Below are 21,667 nucleotides of genomic sequence, written 5' to 3'. Positions count from 1 at the left end.
AGAACCGTTTTTGTAGATTAATAATTTATGTTAAAAAAAAACGTTTTTTTAACGTACGATTTTCAAGGACAAATTATAAGTTTTCTTTAAGTACTTTAAACACCCTTAAATATCCGTTTTATTTTAAAACATTAACCAATCAGCAAATGCATTTCATTCAATCGAATGCCATAATGAATGGCCAAGAAAGCGGCCAACATTTAATTAAAAAAAACTATGGCCAAAAGGGATAAGTAAGCAAACAGAGAGAAGGGACCTACCACCACCCATCTCATATTAATTAGTTCATAATTAAGCCAAAAGGACTATACATAGCTGCAGAAGGCAGATGCACTCGTGCGTGTGGGCGTGTCCGAGTGACAGAGACTGCTGGAACAGAGGCTCTGCAAATGGAGATGAGATGAGCTTGAGTTGAGCCACCATCATTATTAACATGGTCATCATCGTTATCATTATCGTCAAACAACAAGTGCATTCTTAATTGCTTTTGCTCTTGAGTAGTACAAGTTTTTCTGTCGTTCTCGTTGTCGTTGTCCATTCAGTTTGGACTTATTATTTGCTCATAAAGCAAATGCGTAAAACTCAGCAAAGAAGTTTATAATTATGCTGATTGCGGCGACAGAGTTGGCCAATTTATCTTTATCTTTTTTTTTGTGTTTTATATTTTAGTTTACCATGAAATTTTAGGCCAGAAATATACAATATCGGTGAGCAGCATTTCCAGTTCTCTGCCATGGATATGCAAATGTAATTAGTTGCATGCCATGGACATGGACACGGCCACGGATACGGACACGGATGCAGCCAGGGACAGGGACAGGACCAGGACCAGCAAAGGATACGGACAGCAGCCAACTGTGAAACGCCACACTGCACTCTCGACGCTTGGCGCCTTGTAAAATGTTAGCGTACCAAAACAATTTATAGCGAAAATAGAATTAAAACCACAAAAGCAAAACATGCCAACAAAGAAACCAACTCAAAATGGAAAAAAACTAAAATAAAATATAAAAAAGAGAGGAAGAGAAAGGAAACGGTAAAAAGAGAACTAAACGATATAAAAAATACAAGCAGCTAGCCAAAAGGCAGGACCAACTGCGAAAAAAAGCGAATTGGCGTGGGGCGGCAAGAAAGAGCAGTCGGCTAAACCAAGATTTATATGCGGAAAAAATGTCTGTAGGGTCCTTACTGGAGTCCTGGAATACCCTCTTAGGCGTGGCAATAAAATAAATTATTATGAAAATATATTGAAAAGCTCTGGGGATACTGAATTGCCTTATTTGCTTTGTTAGTTTGTTAGCTTGATTTATTCAAAAGTTATATTACGATTTATGTTACAATCATCTGTATTTAAAAATGAAGCTAACCTTAAGTTTAAGTTTTTATTTAAAGAAGTTTTCTATCAAGATTGTAAACTAACAATGAAAATATAAATCTTGATATGGTGTTAATCCAAGATAGTGTACTCTTCAAGTGCTTATAAACTCTTCTATCCTACCTTTTCATCTTATCAAATCAAACAACCTGGCAGTCCCCTACTCTCCTATATACATACCTGTGGTTACAGGGTATGCGCCCAAAAGGCAACAAAATCAAGATGGAAAAAGGCTAAAGAAGCCAGGTGCGGCGCTGGGGCGGGGCGTTTGGCTAACGGAAAAAATGTGCATAGATTTGGCCACAATGCCTGGAACGCGGCAGGAACTCTCCGAAGCGAGAACAACGAAGAAGGACGATGCATATAAATTTGTAATTCTTGATGCAACCGCAACGTTTATTAATTTAAAATTCAATTTCAAAGTGGTCAAGTCTTCGTTTTGCAATAAAACGCGGTCACTCGAGACCATTCTTAGTTTTCCTTTTAAGCCATTGCAGAGGAACACGTCTTTTAGTGGGTGGAAATGAAATCAATAGTTGTTGTATTAATGACCCGGCAATTAGTACGATCAAGTGTCTAATTGTTTTTTACCCAACCCAAGACCATCTCCAAAGCCCAATGGAGAAGAAATTATTGATGAGCAGGACATTTATTGTGTTTAGGAGATGGCCAGCTGTCACGTATATACTAAGTTCTACTTCAAGATAGAAACTAAAAGGTGCAAGTTTAGAGTGTCTCAGAAATATAAAGTTATTCAAAGAATTAGTATTTCTATCTCAAACCTCAGATTTATTAACCAAAAATCAAACAATTTCTTAAATCCAAAACAATAAATTTAATTTTCCAGGAATTAACACTCCAACAATCATTGAAGTAGCGCACTTTCCTCTTAAAGATAACACAATAAAACTTGGCAAAGAGGATACCAAGAAACAGACAAGGAATGGGGGGAAAGTGTAGTAGGGAAAACGAAACGAAAAAGGGAGAGAAAACGCTATGCAGAACATTAAACACAACTGACAGCTCGAACATACGTCACGTTGGGCTGTCGTAAAGTTTCTGGCGCTGTTTCAGCCGCAATTTGTGGAGGGCGATCCCAGACAGCAACAGTGCAACAGCGACACACATGGCCAGCACATCGATGACTCCGGGCCATTTTTAATGGAAACTCATTTTTGAGGTTAATTGTAAGCAAAAGATGGTGGCTTTCTCGTTTCCCTTTCTCTTTTTTGGTGCTAACCAAAGGCAAAATGTAGAAAGGAAACCCACATGTAGGGAGGAAAAGCGGAAAGCGGGTTCAACTCGCTCAGGGCTAGTCTGACGTTCATTGTGTGCGGAAAATTATGAAAAAGCACACTGCATTGGGTGGCTGACCTGGTGGCAAAAGTTGCTTTGGAGGTGTACCACCATATGCGGTTAATGTTCTGCACTGCATTTTATAATGAGCGGAAGGATTTTAAACGCCGTTCTACAAATAGAATACCCTGTTAGGAAAGCAGTTAAAAAGTAACTGCCTTTAACTATTTATTGTAGGTAACTTTAAATGAAAATTTCTAAGCTCAGAGTAATAAAAAAAACATTTAAAAGATATAAAATACATTTTATGCGCTGAACATCCTGTTGATAGAGCATTCATATTAATTTTATATAACTTTTAAATTCTTTATAAATCATTTGGGTACTAAAAAGTTAACGTTTAGTAGGTAAATCATAGTCTATCACTTTAATTTTTACTAAGGGCGAGGCTAGTTGAACAAATCCTTTTGCCAAATGTGTTAAAAACTTGAAAACTTGAACCTCCTGTCTTTACATTTTGTTACATAGAATTGGCCGCTGAATATGAACAACTTCTCCACCATTAAAGCTACAATTAAGGGCATCAAAACTAGCTGGTAAATACTTACACATAGCAAACATAAAACTTAAAGTCTGCAAAATTTGTTGATTGCATTTTCATGTGTAAGCCTCATTTCCATGGACGCAAAGAAAAGCCTCTTTCGCATATACATTTGTGCTGAGTTGACTTGACTTTCCTTTGGGGCCAGCCCAAAAGAAAAGCCTCAACATCATCATTTACTAGCTGAGCAGCCAAATTCCACTACGAATTTCCGTTTGCTGATGTTTACCCTTAACCGAAATGCTTTAATTAGCCACTCGCAGGCCAAATTCAAGTTCAGAGAGCCCAGATTTTGGGTTTCTTGGGGCAAGGAAAGTGCTTAACATTTTTCCGCTGCCTTGGCATAAATGGCTTAATCGCCGCCTTCAAGAGCGACACTACAAGGAATTCCATTCCATTTGCAATTACTTTAATTACGCTGAGGCAGATTTATAGGTTTGTGGCGCCCTAAAAGTATGCAATGTTATGATACTACAAAATTGTTGGCACATATTTCAAGTCCTATGTGTGTGTGTGTCTGTGTTTGTGTCTGTGTTGGTTGGGTGACAATGACACACTCAGATGTTGCTCTGCATACTCGGAAAATGTTATTTATAAAAATGACAGACACTTCTATTTCGCCTCGCTCCCTTACACAGTACATATATTTTATTTTTTTTTTTTTGTTTTTTGCTGGCGGGCAGAACACAGAAAGCGATGTGAAAAATGGTAATGTGTGCGCGGCATCACGTTCCAGGAGTCTCTATGTCGCCTTGTCGCACATACCACACTGGATTAAATTATAATCGAGCGACGAATGGGCCCACCGAACTCGGCCAGATTTGTGCAATTGACTGTGTAAGTGTTGGCATTGCCAGAATACCTCGCTAGGGCTAAGACCTCCTCTCTCCCATACTTTTAATGAAATGTCAGTCACTTGCCGAGATCATTTTTCATCGCAAGACAACAGCAACATCAACAACAACAGCGGCAGTTACTGATTAACTTTTAACAACCGTTTTTCCCATTAAAAAATAAATATAAAATAAACGCTAGAATACTTTTGTGCCTTGCCATTTTGATAGGCCATCGTAAATCATAGAAGTCAAAGCAGAAGCCATTTCCCCTTGGAGGCTCGCAGCCTTAACCCTTTTTTTTTTGACTTGGCTGCAAGTTTGACATTTTGCGTTAGTTTAAGCGATATTTCATATGTGATAAGCCAGTGACATTTAGATAGGTCTCGCCCTCTGGTAACGCGGTCAACTATTTTTTCTCCAACCTTTCGCTTTCCCTTTTCCTTTTTTATCCCCCGCTCTCTGTTGGTCAGTGTCAAAGGGCATTTGACGCCTTTTTGCATGGCTCATTGAGCATTTTTTGTTTGGCTGGTTTGGCTGGGTGGTGGCAAAAAAGGTCGAGGAAATGGTTGAGCTAAGCTAAAATTATTTGAGCGGCAAGAGTAAGTGATAAACTATGAGATGAAATGTCCGAAAAAAGTGCCAAATAAGACATTTTCTGGTATTAAGTTAAACACAATGTTTATGGACGAAAGCCAGAAGCTTTTTTAAGGGTAGCCTCCGACGATGAAGCGGTATAAGCCGGTGATAAGCCTAAAAGGGAGAGATTGATGGAAATTTGCCTAAATAAGGGATAGAATATATGAAATGAATGTGGAAAATTTCCTGGAGAAATCCAATTAATAATTAAGTCACTTCTGCCAGAGTGTTGACATTAAAATATAGGATATAGGATATGCATATCGTACAAGACAGCCTAGAATACTAGCGTCTAATATTTCAACGCGTGCCATTTTCCAGCTCCTGACTTATTGCCGAATCTTTAACATCCTGACAAGCCCAAATAATTTTTCACTCCAGATTCGCAATTTTCCGGCGAAAGAGGAAACCCAACCCCAACCCCAAACCCACTCTGCACTCGTTTACAATTGTTTTACGCGATTTATGCCACATGTCAAATGCCTGACAAAGGATGACCTGCTTCTCGCGCCGCCCTCTCCCTAACCCAACTCCACATGACAGATAAGTGAAAACTTTTTCTGCGTATGCTAAAAAAAAGAAACAAAATAAAACAAACAACCCAAATAAAAAATCAAAGGAGGGGTAGAAAAATTTCACATGTTTCGAATTTTTCCAAGTATTTCCTTTTTTCCTTTTTTTTTTTAATGGGCGACAAGCTCAAAGCAAATGCAAAACTTTGCCTACACATGTAATGAAAAAAAAAATAAATAAACAAATTTTTTGGCGGGAGGAAGGGCAAGGGATGAAGTGATATCCTGTGACAAGTCGAAGGTCCTTGTCTGTCTGTGCCACCGATAACACATACATATACAGCGAGGCCAGGACGACAGGCGATTGCCTCGATTTACAATGCGCTAAGTGTCGCCAAAGCCACGCGCCAAAAGTTGAGATATCAAAAGGCAAGGCAAACAAACAAACAAACAAATAAATAAACAAAACACAGGAGGAAAGGGGGAGTGGAAGAGAGGGAAAACAAAAAGCAAACGTAAATGGAAACAAAGACATATCGTAAGTGGCATCGTATGTCAAGACGTGTCAGGATCACGTCAAGGTGTATGCGGCAAAAAGTGTGGCACTCACACCAAGCCATCTAATTTGCCTGTGAGGGAAAGCCCGGGGAACTTTACATCATGAAAAATGCTTGATTAAGTTGTAGGCATTTCGCTGTTGATAACTTCAAACATGCATATATACGGCTATATATATTTCCGGCGAGCAACGGAATTTTCCATTTGCCCGGAAAAATATTCAGGAGTGTCGGAGTAAATGCATTTATTATTTAGCAGGCCAAAATACCACAGCTCGACAATATCTCCATCATTGTTAGCCGTTCTCTGTGGTCGCTGCAAACCCCCAAGACCCCAGCTGCTGTACAATGCACTTTCCAAACAAAGAGCCAAAAAGAAACCCAGTCAAAACTAAAGCCAAAACAGCACAAACAACGACAGCTCTGTCCACAAAAGTGCGCTTTAAAAGATATATATATGTTGGATATATATAGTATATTCCCTGTTCTTTTCGGCGAGAATAGAATAATAAACAAACAAACAGCGCCTGCTTACAGGAGCTGAAATTATGTATGAATGGCTGGGAGAACGCGGCGAACTTTGCTTCCCGAGCGTGTTTGTGGTGGCATATTCAAGTTTCTTACAAAGAAACTCCCAGTTGGGAGCAGCTCACAGCAGGACGAAATTAATTAAGTTAGACATAGCCATATTCTTTCTTTTTATGTTGGTTTTAGACTGACTAGACTGTGAATGGCTAGGATTTTGATTGGTAAAATCAAACGGTAACTACAGAAAGTTGAATACAAATGTTTTATTGATTTTATGCATATTCAAAATATTTTCTACTTAGTTTAAATCTAATCTATAAACCAATGTAAAACACAAGCTGGCCAACATAAATCCAATAAAAGTACATCTATCAGAACATTTAGCTCTTCCTTTCCTCTACTTAAACTTTCACTACATTTTATATTTATAAAATATATTTCTATTAAAAATGATACTACATATAGAGCTGCATTGCGTCAAAACAGTCATCTCATCATTTCATATTCCTGCAGTTCTAACAACAATCTGTTTCGCAAAGCTATTATTATGATCAACTGCTATCTAACAAGGAAGGAAACAAGAACAAAAATTGATATAAAACAAAAATTGGAATATATAAAATTCATTTCATCGTAAGCTTCCTTTGCCTACCCTAACATTTTCACTTTTCATATCTATTTTCGCTTTTCCCTTTTTTCAGGAAGCCAATAAAAGTTCAATTTTTTGAAGTCGCTTCCAATTTTATTTAACGTCATTACGTCTGAAACTTTAATACCGAAAAAAAACTGAGAGCTGGCGGAAGGAAGAGCGGAGGCGGCGGCGACTGACTTGCACTTACTTGGAAGCCGGAGAAGGAAAAGTGGGTTGATTGATATATCTATATATATATATATATTGATGCTATATTGATGCAAAGGCGGACTGTCATGTGGGTATCTAGGTCTGCTGCTACCTATTTCCACTGATGAATTTCAAATGCATTTTCCGGCATAATAAAATGTGAATATTGGGGTTAGACGGAGAGGAGAATGAGAAGGAAAAAAGCGAAAATCCGATTTAGATGATATAAAATATATTCCTCTCGTCACCTCAATTTCATGTATAATTCAAACTAACTTGGCTAATCTCCAAATACAGTTCTCATTGCTTTCTCTCTCTCTCTCTCTCTTTAAGCCCTTTCGATTCGTTTGATTAAAATCTTTTGGTGGCAACTTCACTACGGCTTCTTTCATTTTCCAACCAAGTATTGTGAGCCTTTTCGTTTCTTCATCTTTTCCATCAAACTAGCAAATATATACCTCTGAGAAGCGAATTTTCCGCTGGTGCATTTCATTTTGAAAAGGCAGCCAAGTTACCAAGTTACCCAATTTAAGACGACGACTTTTGGTATTTACGTGTGCGATTTCCTCGCACGCAACCCGGCAATTGCCAGGAAAATATATGTACATATATATATGGTGGCTAGTTTTTTGAAATATTTTCGCAATTTAGAACGGCACTTTATGGCTTTTCGGCAGCACAAATCATATTAAGTGAAATGCGAACGAGCGAGCGAGATGAACGTTTAATTGGTTTAAATTTGAAAAGCAGCGAGTTGTGTGTTTAGTCCAACTATTATGGCCAAATTTATTCAAACAGTTAGTGGGCTGCCTTGCTGAGTTATGACTATCATAAAATATGATTTACGAAGATGAAGTGACAGGCATTTACATTTAACGAGTTAGTTTTACGACATTGTTAGCCATTTGATTTTGGAATTTATCAAAAGCATAGATCTGTTGATAGATTTTTGGATTCTAATCTAAGTGGTTCTGGTTGTTGGGTTTCTTAAGTGAAACTCCTTTAAATTTCACAATTTCATTCAACTTAACAAAGTTATCGAAGTCTGTACATTATATTGCCAGGAGTTAGCCAACTTTAACTAACTGCTACAACTTTTCAATAATGTACATTGGCTAACGGGCTATTGTGAGTCATTTTTTCTTCTCTTGGCAGTTTTTTCCTTTAGGTTCAGCACTTTTGTCATACATTAAATATAAACAGCTATAAGCCCAATAACTTTGCAATACACACATACACACTTCATTGTATGGCAGCAGGCAAGTCCAAGTCCCGGATCCTGGATCCTGGAAGCATATTCCTGGCACAGCTTGACGCCACAGCTGCATTGCTGAAGGGCTAGAGTAGCCGGCTCTGCTCCGCAGCAAATTTCGCCCATTTAAACTTTTCGCTACTGTGGAATTTTCATTATTAATATGACTTTTTAGGCAAACCGCAAACGGTGCCAGGGGTCGAGAAGGGCGAAGGACTCAGGACTAAGGACGAAGTGTTAGGAGGGAGGGAGAACTCCTGGTGGCCGAGGATGTGGCCAATGCCGTTGGCCAGTTAAATGCGCCCAGTGTATTGTCAATGTTTGTCTATGTGAGCACCGCACAGCGGTCCCAAAAAAACCCAAGGATGAAGTTTTCCCCATTGCCCGGGACATGCCATTTGACTTTGCAACAAGTGCAGCCCGGCTCCAGCGTTTTAATCAAGCTCAACTAATGGTCCACCAGTTCCGACTGCCTCACTCCTCATTCCTTACTCCAAAAAAAAGCAAAAGAGCAAGAGGATGGAGGAGCAAAACCAAACCGTAACCAGCAAAGCCGCTTATTACTATAAAGTGAGATTAATGAATGCTGCCCGCCCTCCGAAACTGCGAAATTCTAGAACGATGCCATCGCAGTCTCCTTTTCGGCTGGCAATTAATGAAATTTATTTGCGCCTCCACGTCGACGGCATATTGTTTTTGCCCAGGCGGGAGAGGGAAAACCTCCTGCCTCCTACTACCATTACAAAAAAGGGAAAGATTGTTGGCCCGTTTGAGGTGCTAAAAAGTTTTTTTGGCAAGCAAATTTAAAAGCAAATTGTTTTGGGTTTTCCTGTATTCTGTTATTTACCAGCAGAGCTGCCTTTGCGGCGAAGTAGATTGCCTTTCAGATGATTTTATTGCAATTTTCAGCCAGGCCAGGCTCCTTTCATTAGCTGTTTGCTGTCTAGACCAGGCCAACAGCGGAAGCTACAAATATTTTGCAAATGGTAGCAAATGGAAGGGGTCTTACCAGAAAATAATTAAAAGCTTAACAGATTAATAAAGTACAAGAAGGAGAAAGACTGATAACCCCGGCTTTAAGAGTCACAAAATGGTTAATGAAAACTTCAAAAAGCCAACTCTGATTTTGAATCATTCAAGTTAACTACTTAAAGAACACATTTACTTAATTGCAATAGATAATGAAACATCAGCGCAGCATCCAAACAGCGGCAATTAATTTCCGCAAGTAAAAAGTTGCCATGCCATGTGGAAAGTTTATATTTTTCACTCTCTTTTTTTGTCCACATTACTTTTCCTACCTTTGTTTCCCCATTCACGCGCTTTTCTCTCTCTCTCTCTATATGATATCCTTTTTTTTGTTATATTTTTTGCGTGATAAATCTCAATGTAAAAATTTTCACACACATAGAAAGTGAGAGAGGGAGAGAGGAGAGAAAAACAGCGGGAAAAAGCGTGGAAAAATAAACGCCACCCCAAATGCCAATAAAGGCGCCCACATATGCAGAGGAGCAGCGCTGGGGCACGTTTGAGTTTCACGTGAAAGCATTTTTAATCAAAATTCTCAACAGGCTAAAGCAGCGCGAGATCAAAAACACTTGCCACAGCGATGTGTGTGTATGTTTGTGTGTTTGTATACACATATACGAGGTGTGTTCAAAAAGTAAGGTGACTTTTCAAATTTCTCGGGCAACATATTTTCGATTATCGTTTTTTTTGTTTTGTTATATTGGTACACTCTTCCCTAACATCTGTACCAAGTTTCAATGGAACATCCTCTTTTGTTTGGTTGTGAGAGGCGTAAAGTTACAAGTTGTTTTGCGAGCTCGGCGATTTTTTGCTTTTTTCGGTCTTGGCTCGTCTGGGCTCTTCCATTGGGACGATTGGGCTTTGGTTTCGATATCATAACCATATACCCATGATTCGTCACCAGTTATGACCCTTTGAGTAAATCTGGGTCGTCGTTGACGTCATTCAACAGCTCTTGAGCGATGCTCATGCGACGGTTCTTTTGGTCAAAATTCAGCAATTTCGGAACAAACTTCGCTGACACACGACTCATACCCAAAACGTTTGAAAAAATTTCATGGCACGAGCCAAGCGATATACCGACATCTTCAGCAACTTCTCTGATAGTGATTCGACGATTTTCCAAAACAATTTTCGTCACTGCTTGAACGTTTTCATCAGTTGTTGACGTGCTTGGGCGTCCAGAGCGAGGCTGGTCATTGGCATCTTCCCGGCCATCTTGGAAGAGTTTGTACCACTTGTACACATTTTTTTTTACTCAGAACAGTTTCACCGTATGCCACTGTCAACATTTCAAGTGTTTCAGAGCACTTAATTTTATTTTTTACACAAAATTTGATGCAAATCCTTTGATCCATATTTTTCGATAGCAAAAAATCGCCGAGCTCGCAAAACAACTTGTAACTTTACGCCTCTCACAACCAAACAAAAGAGGATGTTCCATTGAAACTTGGTACAGATGTTAGGGAAGAGTGTACCAATATAACAAAACAAAAAAAACGATAATCGAAAATATGTTGCCCGAGAAATTTGAAAAGTCACCTTACTTTTTGAACACACCTCGTATACATCGCAATCCTGCAGAGTCCTGTACTCCTCCTGCAACTCCTTTTGCCACAAAAGCCGACGAGCCGGCACACCCACACGACGAGCCAGGTTTTTGGATAGATTGCACCTGCAACACCTGCAAGTAACGTGACTCTGTCTCCTCACCTGTCGAGCAATATCTTGGCAAAAAAAGAAGAAGATGGGGATAAAAAGGGGGCGGATTTTGTAAATCCCCTTTTTGCCTTTGCAGCTTTATGCACTCCCCCAAAAAAATGATGTTAAAAAAAGTGAAAAAGAAAATAAAACTAAAACCGTGTGAAGCGGATTCTCGCCTTTCCCTACCTACCACCTACCTACCTACCACATATATATATTTTTGACATGTTTGTTTTTTATGCAAATATCGAAATAAAGATTAGTTTTGTGCGGGATGCTCCTCGTCCTGGTAGTGGGATAAATCTTCTACCCACCGGAGGCGTGACTACTCTCTGCAGCATCCTTATATTTTGTTTTCTGCTTTCTTTTTTTGGCTGCGTATATTTATGCCCGAAACGCTTAACCAACTGACTGCGTTAGTCGTTGCGATTTAGTGCTAATGTGGCCCGGTCTTTTGGCCAACTCACCGCCCCTTAGTCACTGGCTGCTGAAATTTACTGTTTACAATTTGTTGGCTGATTGCTTCTGTTCTCCGCACGCTTTCCCTAAATTTATAGCCAGCGATAAGTTTTTCCTAGGTTTTCCCTGCTATTCTTTTTCGGTATTAGTGTATTTATTATAATGCTGTCTTCCATTTGTGCTGGCTGCATTATTATTTTGCTATTAAGCCGGACCTTTGCCATGTTGCTGGCTGCTCATGGCTGTGTGACTTTGTTATCTAGCGGATGGCGGTCATGTTTTCCAGCTGAATCTCTGGATGAATGTTGTTGCTCTTGACACTGCTGGCTTTTCTTCTGCTTTTTTCACCCTTTTACCCTAATGCAACATTTTAATTAAGTGCCAAAGGAAAATGGGATTTTCAGGGATGGGGAACGGCGGAATGGATAATAAATTTCTGGTTTTAACTTGTAAACTAAACAACTATTTCATTTTTCATGTAATTTTCCTCGAGTTTCTTGGCCGCAGTCGAGAAATCTGTTTATTATTCACCACCTTCTACACCATTTCCAACACTGATGACTTCCAGGTGTTTGGCAGACATTTTGTAAACGGAAAATAATTACGTACCCGAAGGCTGGAAGGTGGAAAATTTATGTACGCGGCGTATGAGTAATGTGCACTAGTTTTATCCCCAAGTCTACCAGTTACAGCTCCAACTTATAATTTACTACTGTCTGCCAGCTATTTTAGCTTGTTGTTTATTATTGTTGTTGTTGTTGTTGTTGTTTTGGGCTTTAGCTAGTTGTTTGCTGGTTGTTTATGAGGCCGCCAAAGGGAACCGCAAAATGTGTGAAAATTGCACACTGGCCGAGGTTGAACGAGGAGGAAAAAAGCAAAACCTGGAACATATTTTCGTTGATAGACCCCGGTTTTGGTTCTGGAAAACTACCCACCTACCACCTACCACCTACCATTTCCACAATGTCTCCATCCGTGCCCCAGGGACCTCACATTTAGTCTTTTTATGCGGCCAGCAGTGGCAACGTTTGCATTTTTAGTTGTTAATTATGCGAGTTGATTATGCTCTCTGTGCACTCTGGCGCCACGTAATTGGTGTGCATTTGATTTGTGGCAGGTTGCAACGCTCGCTGATAGACTCAAAAAGCAAGGGGAGGTGGCACCGCCACCCCACTACCCATATGGTGGAAGTAATTAGCGTAGTTTAGCGGCGACTAACAACCAAGCGAGTGAAGGTAAAAGTTCTGCACAAGACTAAAAAGCCAGGCCAAGGTAATTTGATTTACAAGCCTCGTTAGCTATTAACAAAAAGGGACTTCAAAAAATGATAATCAAGGAGAAATAATCAATAGTAGGGGGTTAGATCTCGCTTTCTGCTTTGGAAAATGCATTTTCCATACCCTTTTTGATAGATAAATTAAAGTTTTGTTTTCTTTTCTGTTTGCATTCTTCTTGTTAATAATTTCCAATAAATATTTCATAAATAAATCTAAGATTAGGTCCTCGAAATCAAAAGGCTAATGACTAATTAAGATGCTTTCATTCCCCATTTCCCCAAAAGAAAATCCAATAATCAAGTTATAAACATTGAAGGCTTTTGATTGAGCTATAAACCGAAAGCACTCTTAATTAATTTACCAAGACTTTGAATTCGGTTGAGGAAAACCCTACCAACCAGAGACCAACCATCGATCAATACATGTATATTGTATTGAAGTTGATTTACCAAATAATTTGCTGCTTTAATCTCATTAAAAGTTATAACTTTTCAGCCTTTCCCACGCTCAAGTCCCATTAGGGAGAACAAAATTTTTGTTATTGAACTTTTTGCTGTTTATAATTTTGGGGAAAACCAAAACCAAAAAAAAGAGTAAGGGAAATGTATAAATACTTTGGCCTGCTCTCAGTTTAAGCAAATTAGTTCAATTGCCTGGCTATCCAAGCCCATCCGCCTAACCGCCCCCGTCGCACAGACTTGATTAGGCTTAGAGAGCAAAAACTTTATCCTTTGCACAGTTGTAAATAAGCAAAAGTAAATTTTGGCAAGTAATTTAAGCCACACAAACAAGCTGGCAAATAACTTTCTACCGTCACCACCCCTGGGGGTGGCCCAGCCCCGGCCCAGCTCGCTGGTTTTTCGGGCTCCTCCTTCGGCAAAAGTTTACCATTTACGCCAACTTCTTTGCTCAGTTTTAATTCAAAATCAATGTATGAACGTAGTTTACATTGCGACGCATACTAAACGAAACTTTTTGTCTCTCTCGCTTACGACTCACGACTCTTTTCTTCCCAAACCGGAAAATAAAAGGATTCAGTTAGATGGCTAATACAAACTTTGTTTTCCCAGCACTTGGAGAAAAGTCATGTTTGTTATGACAAAAATATCATTTCTGTGCGTTATCCTTTTGAATTTTCATCGTTTCAGATACATCTAACCCTTGAATTTCCTCCAGTGGAAGCCCCATCGAGTGGAGTTCAATTAGGAAGCTGCACTCGATGGCCATAAATAACTGCACACACGCTGATGTCGATGACGGCATGGCACTTACCTTCATAGATGGTTAAAGTTGCATCTGCGGAAACGGCATCGCCCACTCCGTTCTCCGCCACACATTCATACGGGGCATCGTCGCGTCCCGCCCTTACGGGCTCAATCCGTAGTATGGAAATCCCGCCGGGTTGCTCCAGGACCGTATAACGAGACTGGGTACCTGCAAAAAAGAAAAACGAGTCACCGTTAAGTGGGCTTAAAGGAAGCCGGCTTTTTCGAAGGCAGAAACTTACCAGAAACTTTTTTGCCATTCTTCCGCCAGACTATCGATGGAGGCGGATCACCGCGGGCCGCACAATAGAAGCTAGCAACGCCGCCCACACGGACTCCCTGATTCTGCGGCTTCCTGATGATCTCCGGTGGATCTGTGGAGGGTCGTAAAAGAACATGGCAAATCTGGGTTACTAACTCGGCTTAAAAAGCGCTTCTACTTTGTGATGCCCCATACCCGGGTTAACAGATATTATTTTTGGGGATTAGATATTTTTGATGCCACATATGCTGCATGCTGGTTTACCCGCCGAACATCCTCCCTGCTAAGCTGTCTCGGTAAGCCTTTAAACAAAGAGTATTTATGATTTTATTTGGATTTATAACGAACACAGATATGTCCAAGAACTACGTTTGCGTTTAGTTTCGGTTTTTTATTCAGTTAAGAGCATTAAGTAGGCATTAAAGCTGAATTCATTTTCCATATAATGGGGAATCTCGCTTTTTCCTGGTTCCTGCCAGCGAGCGGGTGTTTTCATATATTCTTTTTACATATTTGTCACAATATGCTGTCAATACAACGTCGCATGTTGTTTGCCCACACACACTATGCTACACCCTCAACGTAGTACGTGCCTCGTGAGTGAGTATGTGTGTGTGTATGTGAGCCAAAAAGGATACCATAGCAGGATAGCAGGATTGCGGGAAAATAGGGAAGCCAGGCGGTGGCAGGGAAAACAGATGTGTGGCATTAAAAATCTGGCAAAAATCACGAAACGTTAAACAACCAGCAAAAATATTGTCATGTGCATGTTGCATGCTGCAATAGCATCATGTCCTGCCTTCTGTCATGAGGACGAACGAACGTACGTACGTACGTATCCTTTCGACCCAGAACGTAAAGTAGTTTACCCAACATATCAATTCGATTTATGATTTTCATTTTAATTCACTTTTTTCTTCTTCTTTCATCGGATTTTGATTGAAATTAAATATATATATATGTAACTATATATTTAACGGGCGATGCTGCCACCTCTTAGGCCGCGGCCTGACTTACGTGTGAGATATTGTATATATGGTATATCCGAATAATTTGCATCTGTAAATGGGCAGCAGACCGGTTAGTAATGACGTTTACGTAACGCGCACGACGACTAATTTGCTTTCGATTAACGCGAATTATGTAACGTTATAGGTTTGGTTGTCTTGTTTATTGAATTTAACTCGTTGTTGGTTAGTTTAAGTGCAAATTATAGAACAAGGAACTTAAATGTAATGGATATCCTTAGAAAAGGCTTAGATACGAACTTAGTTAGCCTAAGAAGGCAGCTCTAATGACTCCTTTAGATAAATACTTACTTAAAACTGTTTTAAAGTATTTTGTTTTGATATTAAGCACAGACCTAATAATATCCCTACTTACATTATTTATACTAATTGTTAATATTTCTAACTTAAAATCTAAAAATCAAGCAACTAGGAAATGCACTTAGTAGCCAATCGCTCACTGGCAACTAAGTAATATTGATACACTGACCCCCAGAGCCAGAAAAATAATACACTTCTCCGCCCTCCTACCACTTAAAAGGGCAAGAAACTCGTGGACATTGTCCCCCGTCTACCATCTAAGAGTATTCTAAATAATTTAAAGTTTTCCTTCGGCTACCTCTTTTTGTGGGCAGACCATTTTGGTAGCCAAAGCCTGGCCATAATAGAGGCTGCAGTCAGTAGTAGTCTGTGTATCATTTACCAAACTTTCCCAGCTCAACTTTGGTCGGACAAGTTTTTGTGGCCACGTTGCCAGTGCAGCAATAAGTTAGCAGGAATAAAGAATACAGGCAATTTGTCAAATATTTTAATCAATTTAATGATTTACTTTCTTGCAATTTTGCATAAAAAAAATTCAACCAAGTTAGCTTGCCGAAAGGCAAATCTAATTTTGCCACCTAGAAAAATTGTTGCTTTTGCTCATTAAAAACGGGAAAAAGGACGAAGGCAAAAGAAGGGAAATCCGAATGATACGTCTTGCAATCCCACAAGATGATGATGATTTGCCGGCGTGCGTTTGCTAGATTTGCTGGATTTGCGTAGCACTTGAAAGCATTTTACGCTTACGTTAACAGTTTTTATGGCCATGGCTGAGAGATAGAGAGAGAGAAAGCTGCCAGCAATAAGCATATTGGTTTTTGTGGCTGTAATGAGCTCCGCCGCTACTTCTGCCCAACAACTTCACAGGCGAATGCAAATTCTCAGTAAATATTTCTTTTTGCTCGCATTTGTAAAGTTTTATGTTTGCTTAAACAATTTGATGGCATGGCAATGGCTAAAGGCAGAAGCACAAAATTGGAAGACAGACACAGACAGACAGGCGTTCAAGACACTTCCGTGCCGACTCATAAAAAGCGTATCATTAAGGCCATAAAACAGGGATTTTTGTTTATTTGCCGGATTGCCAACACTGTTCTGTGTGTTGGTTTAAGGCCGAAATACAGAGATAAAATTTAAATAAATTTAATTATGTTTGTGCTATTTGGCGGCTTCATTTCTTGTTGCAAAGATTAAAGGCATACCAAATGAAATTTGTAGATTACATAGATACACAGCCGCAGGCTATAAATGGGGTGAATATTTCTGGTGGGTGGTGAGCAAATCAAGGAATCTGAACTGCAGCTCGCGTGCAACTTTTTGCTGATTTTTCATTTCGCACGTTCGGCTGTGGGGTGGGGAGGTGGTTGTGGGGAGTAAAGAGGAAAACTACAAAAAGAAAAGCACTGGCAACGCAGTCCACATTGAGCAAACAATTTCGTTGTTGATATGTGCAAATTGATTTGAGCGTTTGAAATGTGCAGTTATAGATACACACACTCACACTCACATCCTTACACCCAACCCCCACACATCGCAGGGCACAAATACCAATACGCGCATTCAAGCAATTTATATGGAAATTAATACTAACATTTTTACTATGGCCCCTACGAAAAAGAAAAAAGGAGCAAAAACCATGAAATAGAAAATTCGAATTGATTTTATGAAAAATAAAAAAATATATTCCATAAGCTTATCGTCCAATCAGGGGCGTAGTTAAATAGAACTGAAAAACAGGGTCAGACAAAACGAGAACGGGTTAAAGTGCAAATTGAGTGATGAAAGTGATAATGGGTTAAGTGGCACATAAAACAATGATATAGGGAGCTGGGAATTAAGTGGTCTGCTCTAAATTAAAGGTAAATATCAAACAAGGTGTCTACTTTGAATATATTTTAAGCAAGGAGTGACTTTTATATACATAACCTAGTGAATGTGGAATGTTTATTATTTAAATGCGATTTCCACTCAAGCATTTGAAGTTGAAGCTGAAGCTAACAAGCAGAATCAGCTTTTTGTAAGCTTAAATTAGATTTACTTAAGGTAAGCAATGAATTCATTAGGTCTTCCCGTAAGTTTATGTCTGTAAATATTTCTAATTTAATCTAAGGAAGAAGATAATGAAAGCAACATTTACATATCTATTTAAAAACTCTACCTTTACAAACTGCTAACTCCAACCTGCCACAGAACCCACTAAATTACGCCAAATATATGATACGTCTGTTCCCTTTCACCGCCACCGCTGTACTCCCCTTTCCCTCTTTTGTAACCCCCTTTAAATTATACCCATAACTTTTGGCCCCATTTTCCAATATGCCAAAATGCTCATAAAAATTGACCCCGTGTGGCATTCACGGCAAAAAAGGAAATATGCCTCAATCTCTACTTTAGCTGGGATGTGGATGTGTGTGTGCGGTATATATATACACATCCAGATATATATATAAAATCAGCATATGCTGGATGTAATCGTAAAGTATGCAGCTGGGTTTTATGGCCCCAGGCCTAGTTAGGGCAAAAACTTCAAAGTTAGGCCTCTCCTGCCCGCAGCGTCTACATTCTGGCAATTTATGCTCGAAGCCAGAATTTCAGAATATACGAGTACTGCTACCCCACATCAAGTGTACGGCTTTTTAATAAGTGCAAAGTGCGAGTGGGTAACATTTCATGGGGCCAAAAAAAAACGAAAAGGGTTTCCCTGCTGGAGGTTGTAATGGAAACGCTTCCACTGCAAATAGTCATAAGATGCTTCTCTGCAGAGGAAGGATGAGCTGCTAAGCTGCTTGCCGGTCTTTATAAGACCCTATATATAGGGTTATATATACATACATATGTATGTTGGGGACAAATCATTTGGCAGACAGGAGGAAAAACAGGAAAAAGATGCCTTCCCAAAACGAGAAGATGAGCCGAACGGGTCGTTTCCACTGACTGACAGCTGCAATTCACCTGTCAGCATCAGAAGCGTTTTCGTTTCGTTTCGTTCTACTGAATTGCATTGAAATACGATGCTAAATTTAACGATTCATTGCATTTTCCACTCTTCAGCCTCCTAGGCACTTTCCTCCCTCCAACTTCCACTTCCTCGACTCAAACTATGGGCAAATTGCAACTCTGTGTGTGTTTGGCACAACCAACCTCTCTTTCTTTCTCGCTCCTTAACCTCCAATCCTCAATCCTCGACCCCCATGTTGTATTTTTAATGCGGCAACTTTGGCAAAGCATTGCTAAATCTGCTGAGTCTAAGGAACACGGAGGGGGAGAGGAAGGAGTGAAGGAGGATCTGCTCCTTCGGGATGCTACAAATAAAATACTTATAAAAGCGCAGCATAGTTTTACACTCGAGGATTTTTATAGCCAAACGCCCTCGTGCCCCACCCCCTACACCCCCTTCTGAGCTGTTGCGTATGCAACTAAATTTTAATGTTACTTGAAAGAGTAATAAAAATAAACTTTACGCCAGTTGAGAAACACCGAAGCAAAGGCAGCCAGCGATTATGACTCCAACTCTGTCCAAAAGTATGCAATGGAAAATTTTAATTAAATTGCAAAAAGGACGAGAAAACGTATATTTCCTGGACTCCCTGCAAACTCTGGCGGCTGGGCTTTGGACAAAGTGTCAAACGAAACGCACGGGGCAATTCATCATGGCGAATCGATAACAACAAAATAGAAAACTTTCGGGATAAAGTTCTAGAAAAGGCCTACGTCGAATTGTACGGTCAGTCAGGCATATAAATGATGCGGGCCAAAATGTCGGCATTGATGCCATTAATCAAAATTAAAAGCGTATTTCACTTTCTAAAAACACTCTAAAGAAAAACAGAACATATTAAACAGAATATAATAAAAAAGTTAAGTTTGTTTATATTTGAGAACCACTTTCACTCTTACAAAGCCCCAAACTTAAACCGAAAGTGAAACATTTTATTTTAAGTGCATTTTAGTGTAGCAAAAACGTACCTTGTCCAAGCTGACATTGATGTAAAGGTGATAAAAAGTATATTACTTAGAAGGCACAATTTTAAGATGATTATTTTGTTTACCCAACTTCCGATGAACAACCCTTTCGAGAAGTTTATTGAAAAGATGGAAACTTCAAGCAGCTGTCAACTGTCAAGGCAAACCCAGATGCAGATATTCCAAGGAAATTGTCACATTAACTGGGGTTTCCAAACAAGCCAAATGGCAACTAGGCCATTTACTATCAAGCTGGTTGTTTGATGCATCATCAAATATTTATGGATTGTCAATTAGAGAAAATTCCGTCCATTTCGTTTGCAAGTTAGTTAGTTATCGACTGTGTTGATTGGCTTTTCAATATTTCCCGGTCTGACCCACTTAACTCTTCATTTAAATATCCATTAAAAGGCTTAGCAAAAGTTTACGGCCACAACTTTCAGCCCATAACTCGTAGCCACAACTCTGTCCCTCTCTCTCTCTCTCTCTCTTTCGGCCAGTTCCTGTTGCCAAAAATGACTTGGCAAACTCACACGTTTGTGTATGCATTAAACTGTATAAACTAACCAACTGGTTGGCCAAACACAAAATCCCAGCAAGCATTTTCCGACCAATGCCAGCAGCCAAAAAAAAAAAAAAAAAGAAAAAACTGAATATACGAACAATTTTCCATGACATTTTAATATAATTAGTTTTTGCTTCTAGCCTAATGTAAAGTTGTGGCCAAAAAATTGTCAACACGTGCAAAGAGGGTTGAGAATGTGGAATCCTGTTGGCCTGAGGACATGGCAAAGTTAACATGACTGCCCTGTGGTTTTCCTTCTAGCTGGTTGGGAAAAACTATTCGAGTCTTGGTGTATGGAGAAGATTTCATGGACCACAGCATATTTAATGGCGGAATTTCTCAATGCCCCTGCTCCCACTCTCACGCCTACTCTATTAAATGGGGATTTGTTGTTTTTTGCCCAGACCCAGAAAACGCTACAATCTATCCATCTATCTGTGTGTGTGTTTTCGTGTGTGTATGAGTGCCTAGTGTGTTTTTTAAAAAGGAAAGGAAAGCCGAAGACATTCGGCCACATGGCAACACTCATTATTTCTATGTGGGATTACCTAGTAAGCTGGGGCAGCTTAAAATGCCTCAAACTTTATGAGACGCAACACACGTGGTTTGCTACAGTTTTGGTCTGGTCCGAGGTTACTACACCAATCCCCCCATTCCTTCGGACCAACTTTAGATCCTTGCCAATGAATCCAGCGGTATCCTCGGCGAAGTAGGCCCTAGCAATTTATGATTGCTAGCGACTAGCCAGGACGACGAACGACAGAAAAAACAACAACAAAGCCGGGAGAAACTGGAAGGACAATGATGATGACAAGAAACAGGAATGTTCTGCAGACCACCTGGCAATTTCATAAACTGCCCGGGCCGGACACTTGCCAAATTGCCAGGCGAAAAACCAGAATTACCAAAGCCTAAATAGATCCCCAAAATTGAAGGAGATTTTAGGTAAGTAAGTTAGTTAGGGTATATCAACTATGTTAGGTGGGGTTAAAAAATTAAATATAAACTTTTGTTGGAAAAACAGATTGTCCAGAATTACCTAAATTCCCGTTTACAAATCATTATATACCTCAATATGCCGTTAAAGAGCATCCACTAGCTACCACCTAGGGGAAAAACTTCCCTTCTTTGCTTTCATTTTCCGCACGTAGACGCTCCAGTAAGCATGCTTTGATATTTTATTGAGCTTGTCATAATATTTATGAAATGTATTAGATGCATATAGGATGGTGTATCTTCTGCTGGCAGAGCAATCACAAAAACCGAACTAAAGCCTAAGTGTCAACCGAATGCTTCACAGAGCCTCTGTGCATGTGTGTGAGTGTGAATTTTCCGAGGTGAGAGCTACATGGACAATGCAAAAAGTTTGCCGAGAGGAGTG

General features: G+C 39.7%; 1 protein-coding gene across 8 annotated transcripts in view; it reads right to left on the bottom strand.

The window, feature by feature from the left end:
* LOC108114807 (tyrosine-protein phosphatase Lar) overlaps positions 1-21,667 on the bottom strand; it is a 103,143-nt gene that overhangs the window by 44,098 nt on the left and 37,378 nt on the right. For 5 of the 8 annotated variants that reach the window (XM_017225921.2, XM_041819270.1, XM_017225922.2 and 2 more), the window contains exons 3-5: positions 15,448-15,489; positions 14,411-14,542; positions 14,176-14,337 (exon numbers count right to left, since the gene is read on the bottom strand). In XM_017225921.2, coding sequence (XP_017081410.2) covers positions 14,176-14,337; positions 14,411-14,542; positions 15,448-15,489 — 336 coding nt within the window. The remainder of the gene's footprint in view (positions 1-14,175; positions 14,338-14,410; positions 14,543-15,447; positions 15,490-21,667) is intronic. The other 3 variants (XM_041819272.1, XM_041819271.1, XM_041819275.1) reach the window with 1 other exon arrangement.

This window comes from Drosophila eugracilis, unplaced genomic scaffold (genome assembly GCF_018153835.1).
Source record: "Drosophila eugracilis isolate 14026-0451.02 unplaced genomic scaffold, ASM1815383v1 contig_513, whole genome shotgun sequence".
NCBI lineage: Eukaryota > Metazoa > Arthropoda > Insecta > Diptera > Drosophilidae > Drosophila > Drosophila eugracilis.
Note: the sequence above shows the minus strand (reverse complement) of the source record. Positions and strands in the feature narration are given on the sequence as shown.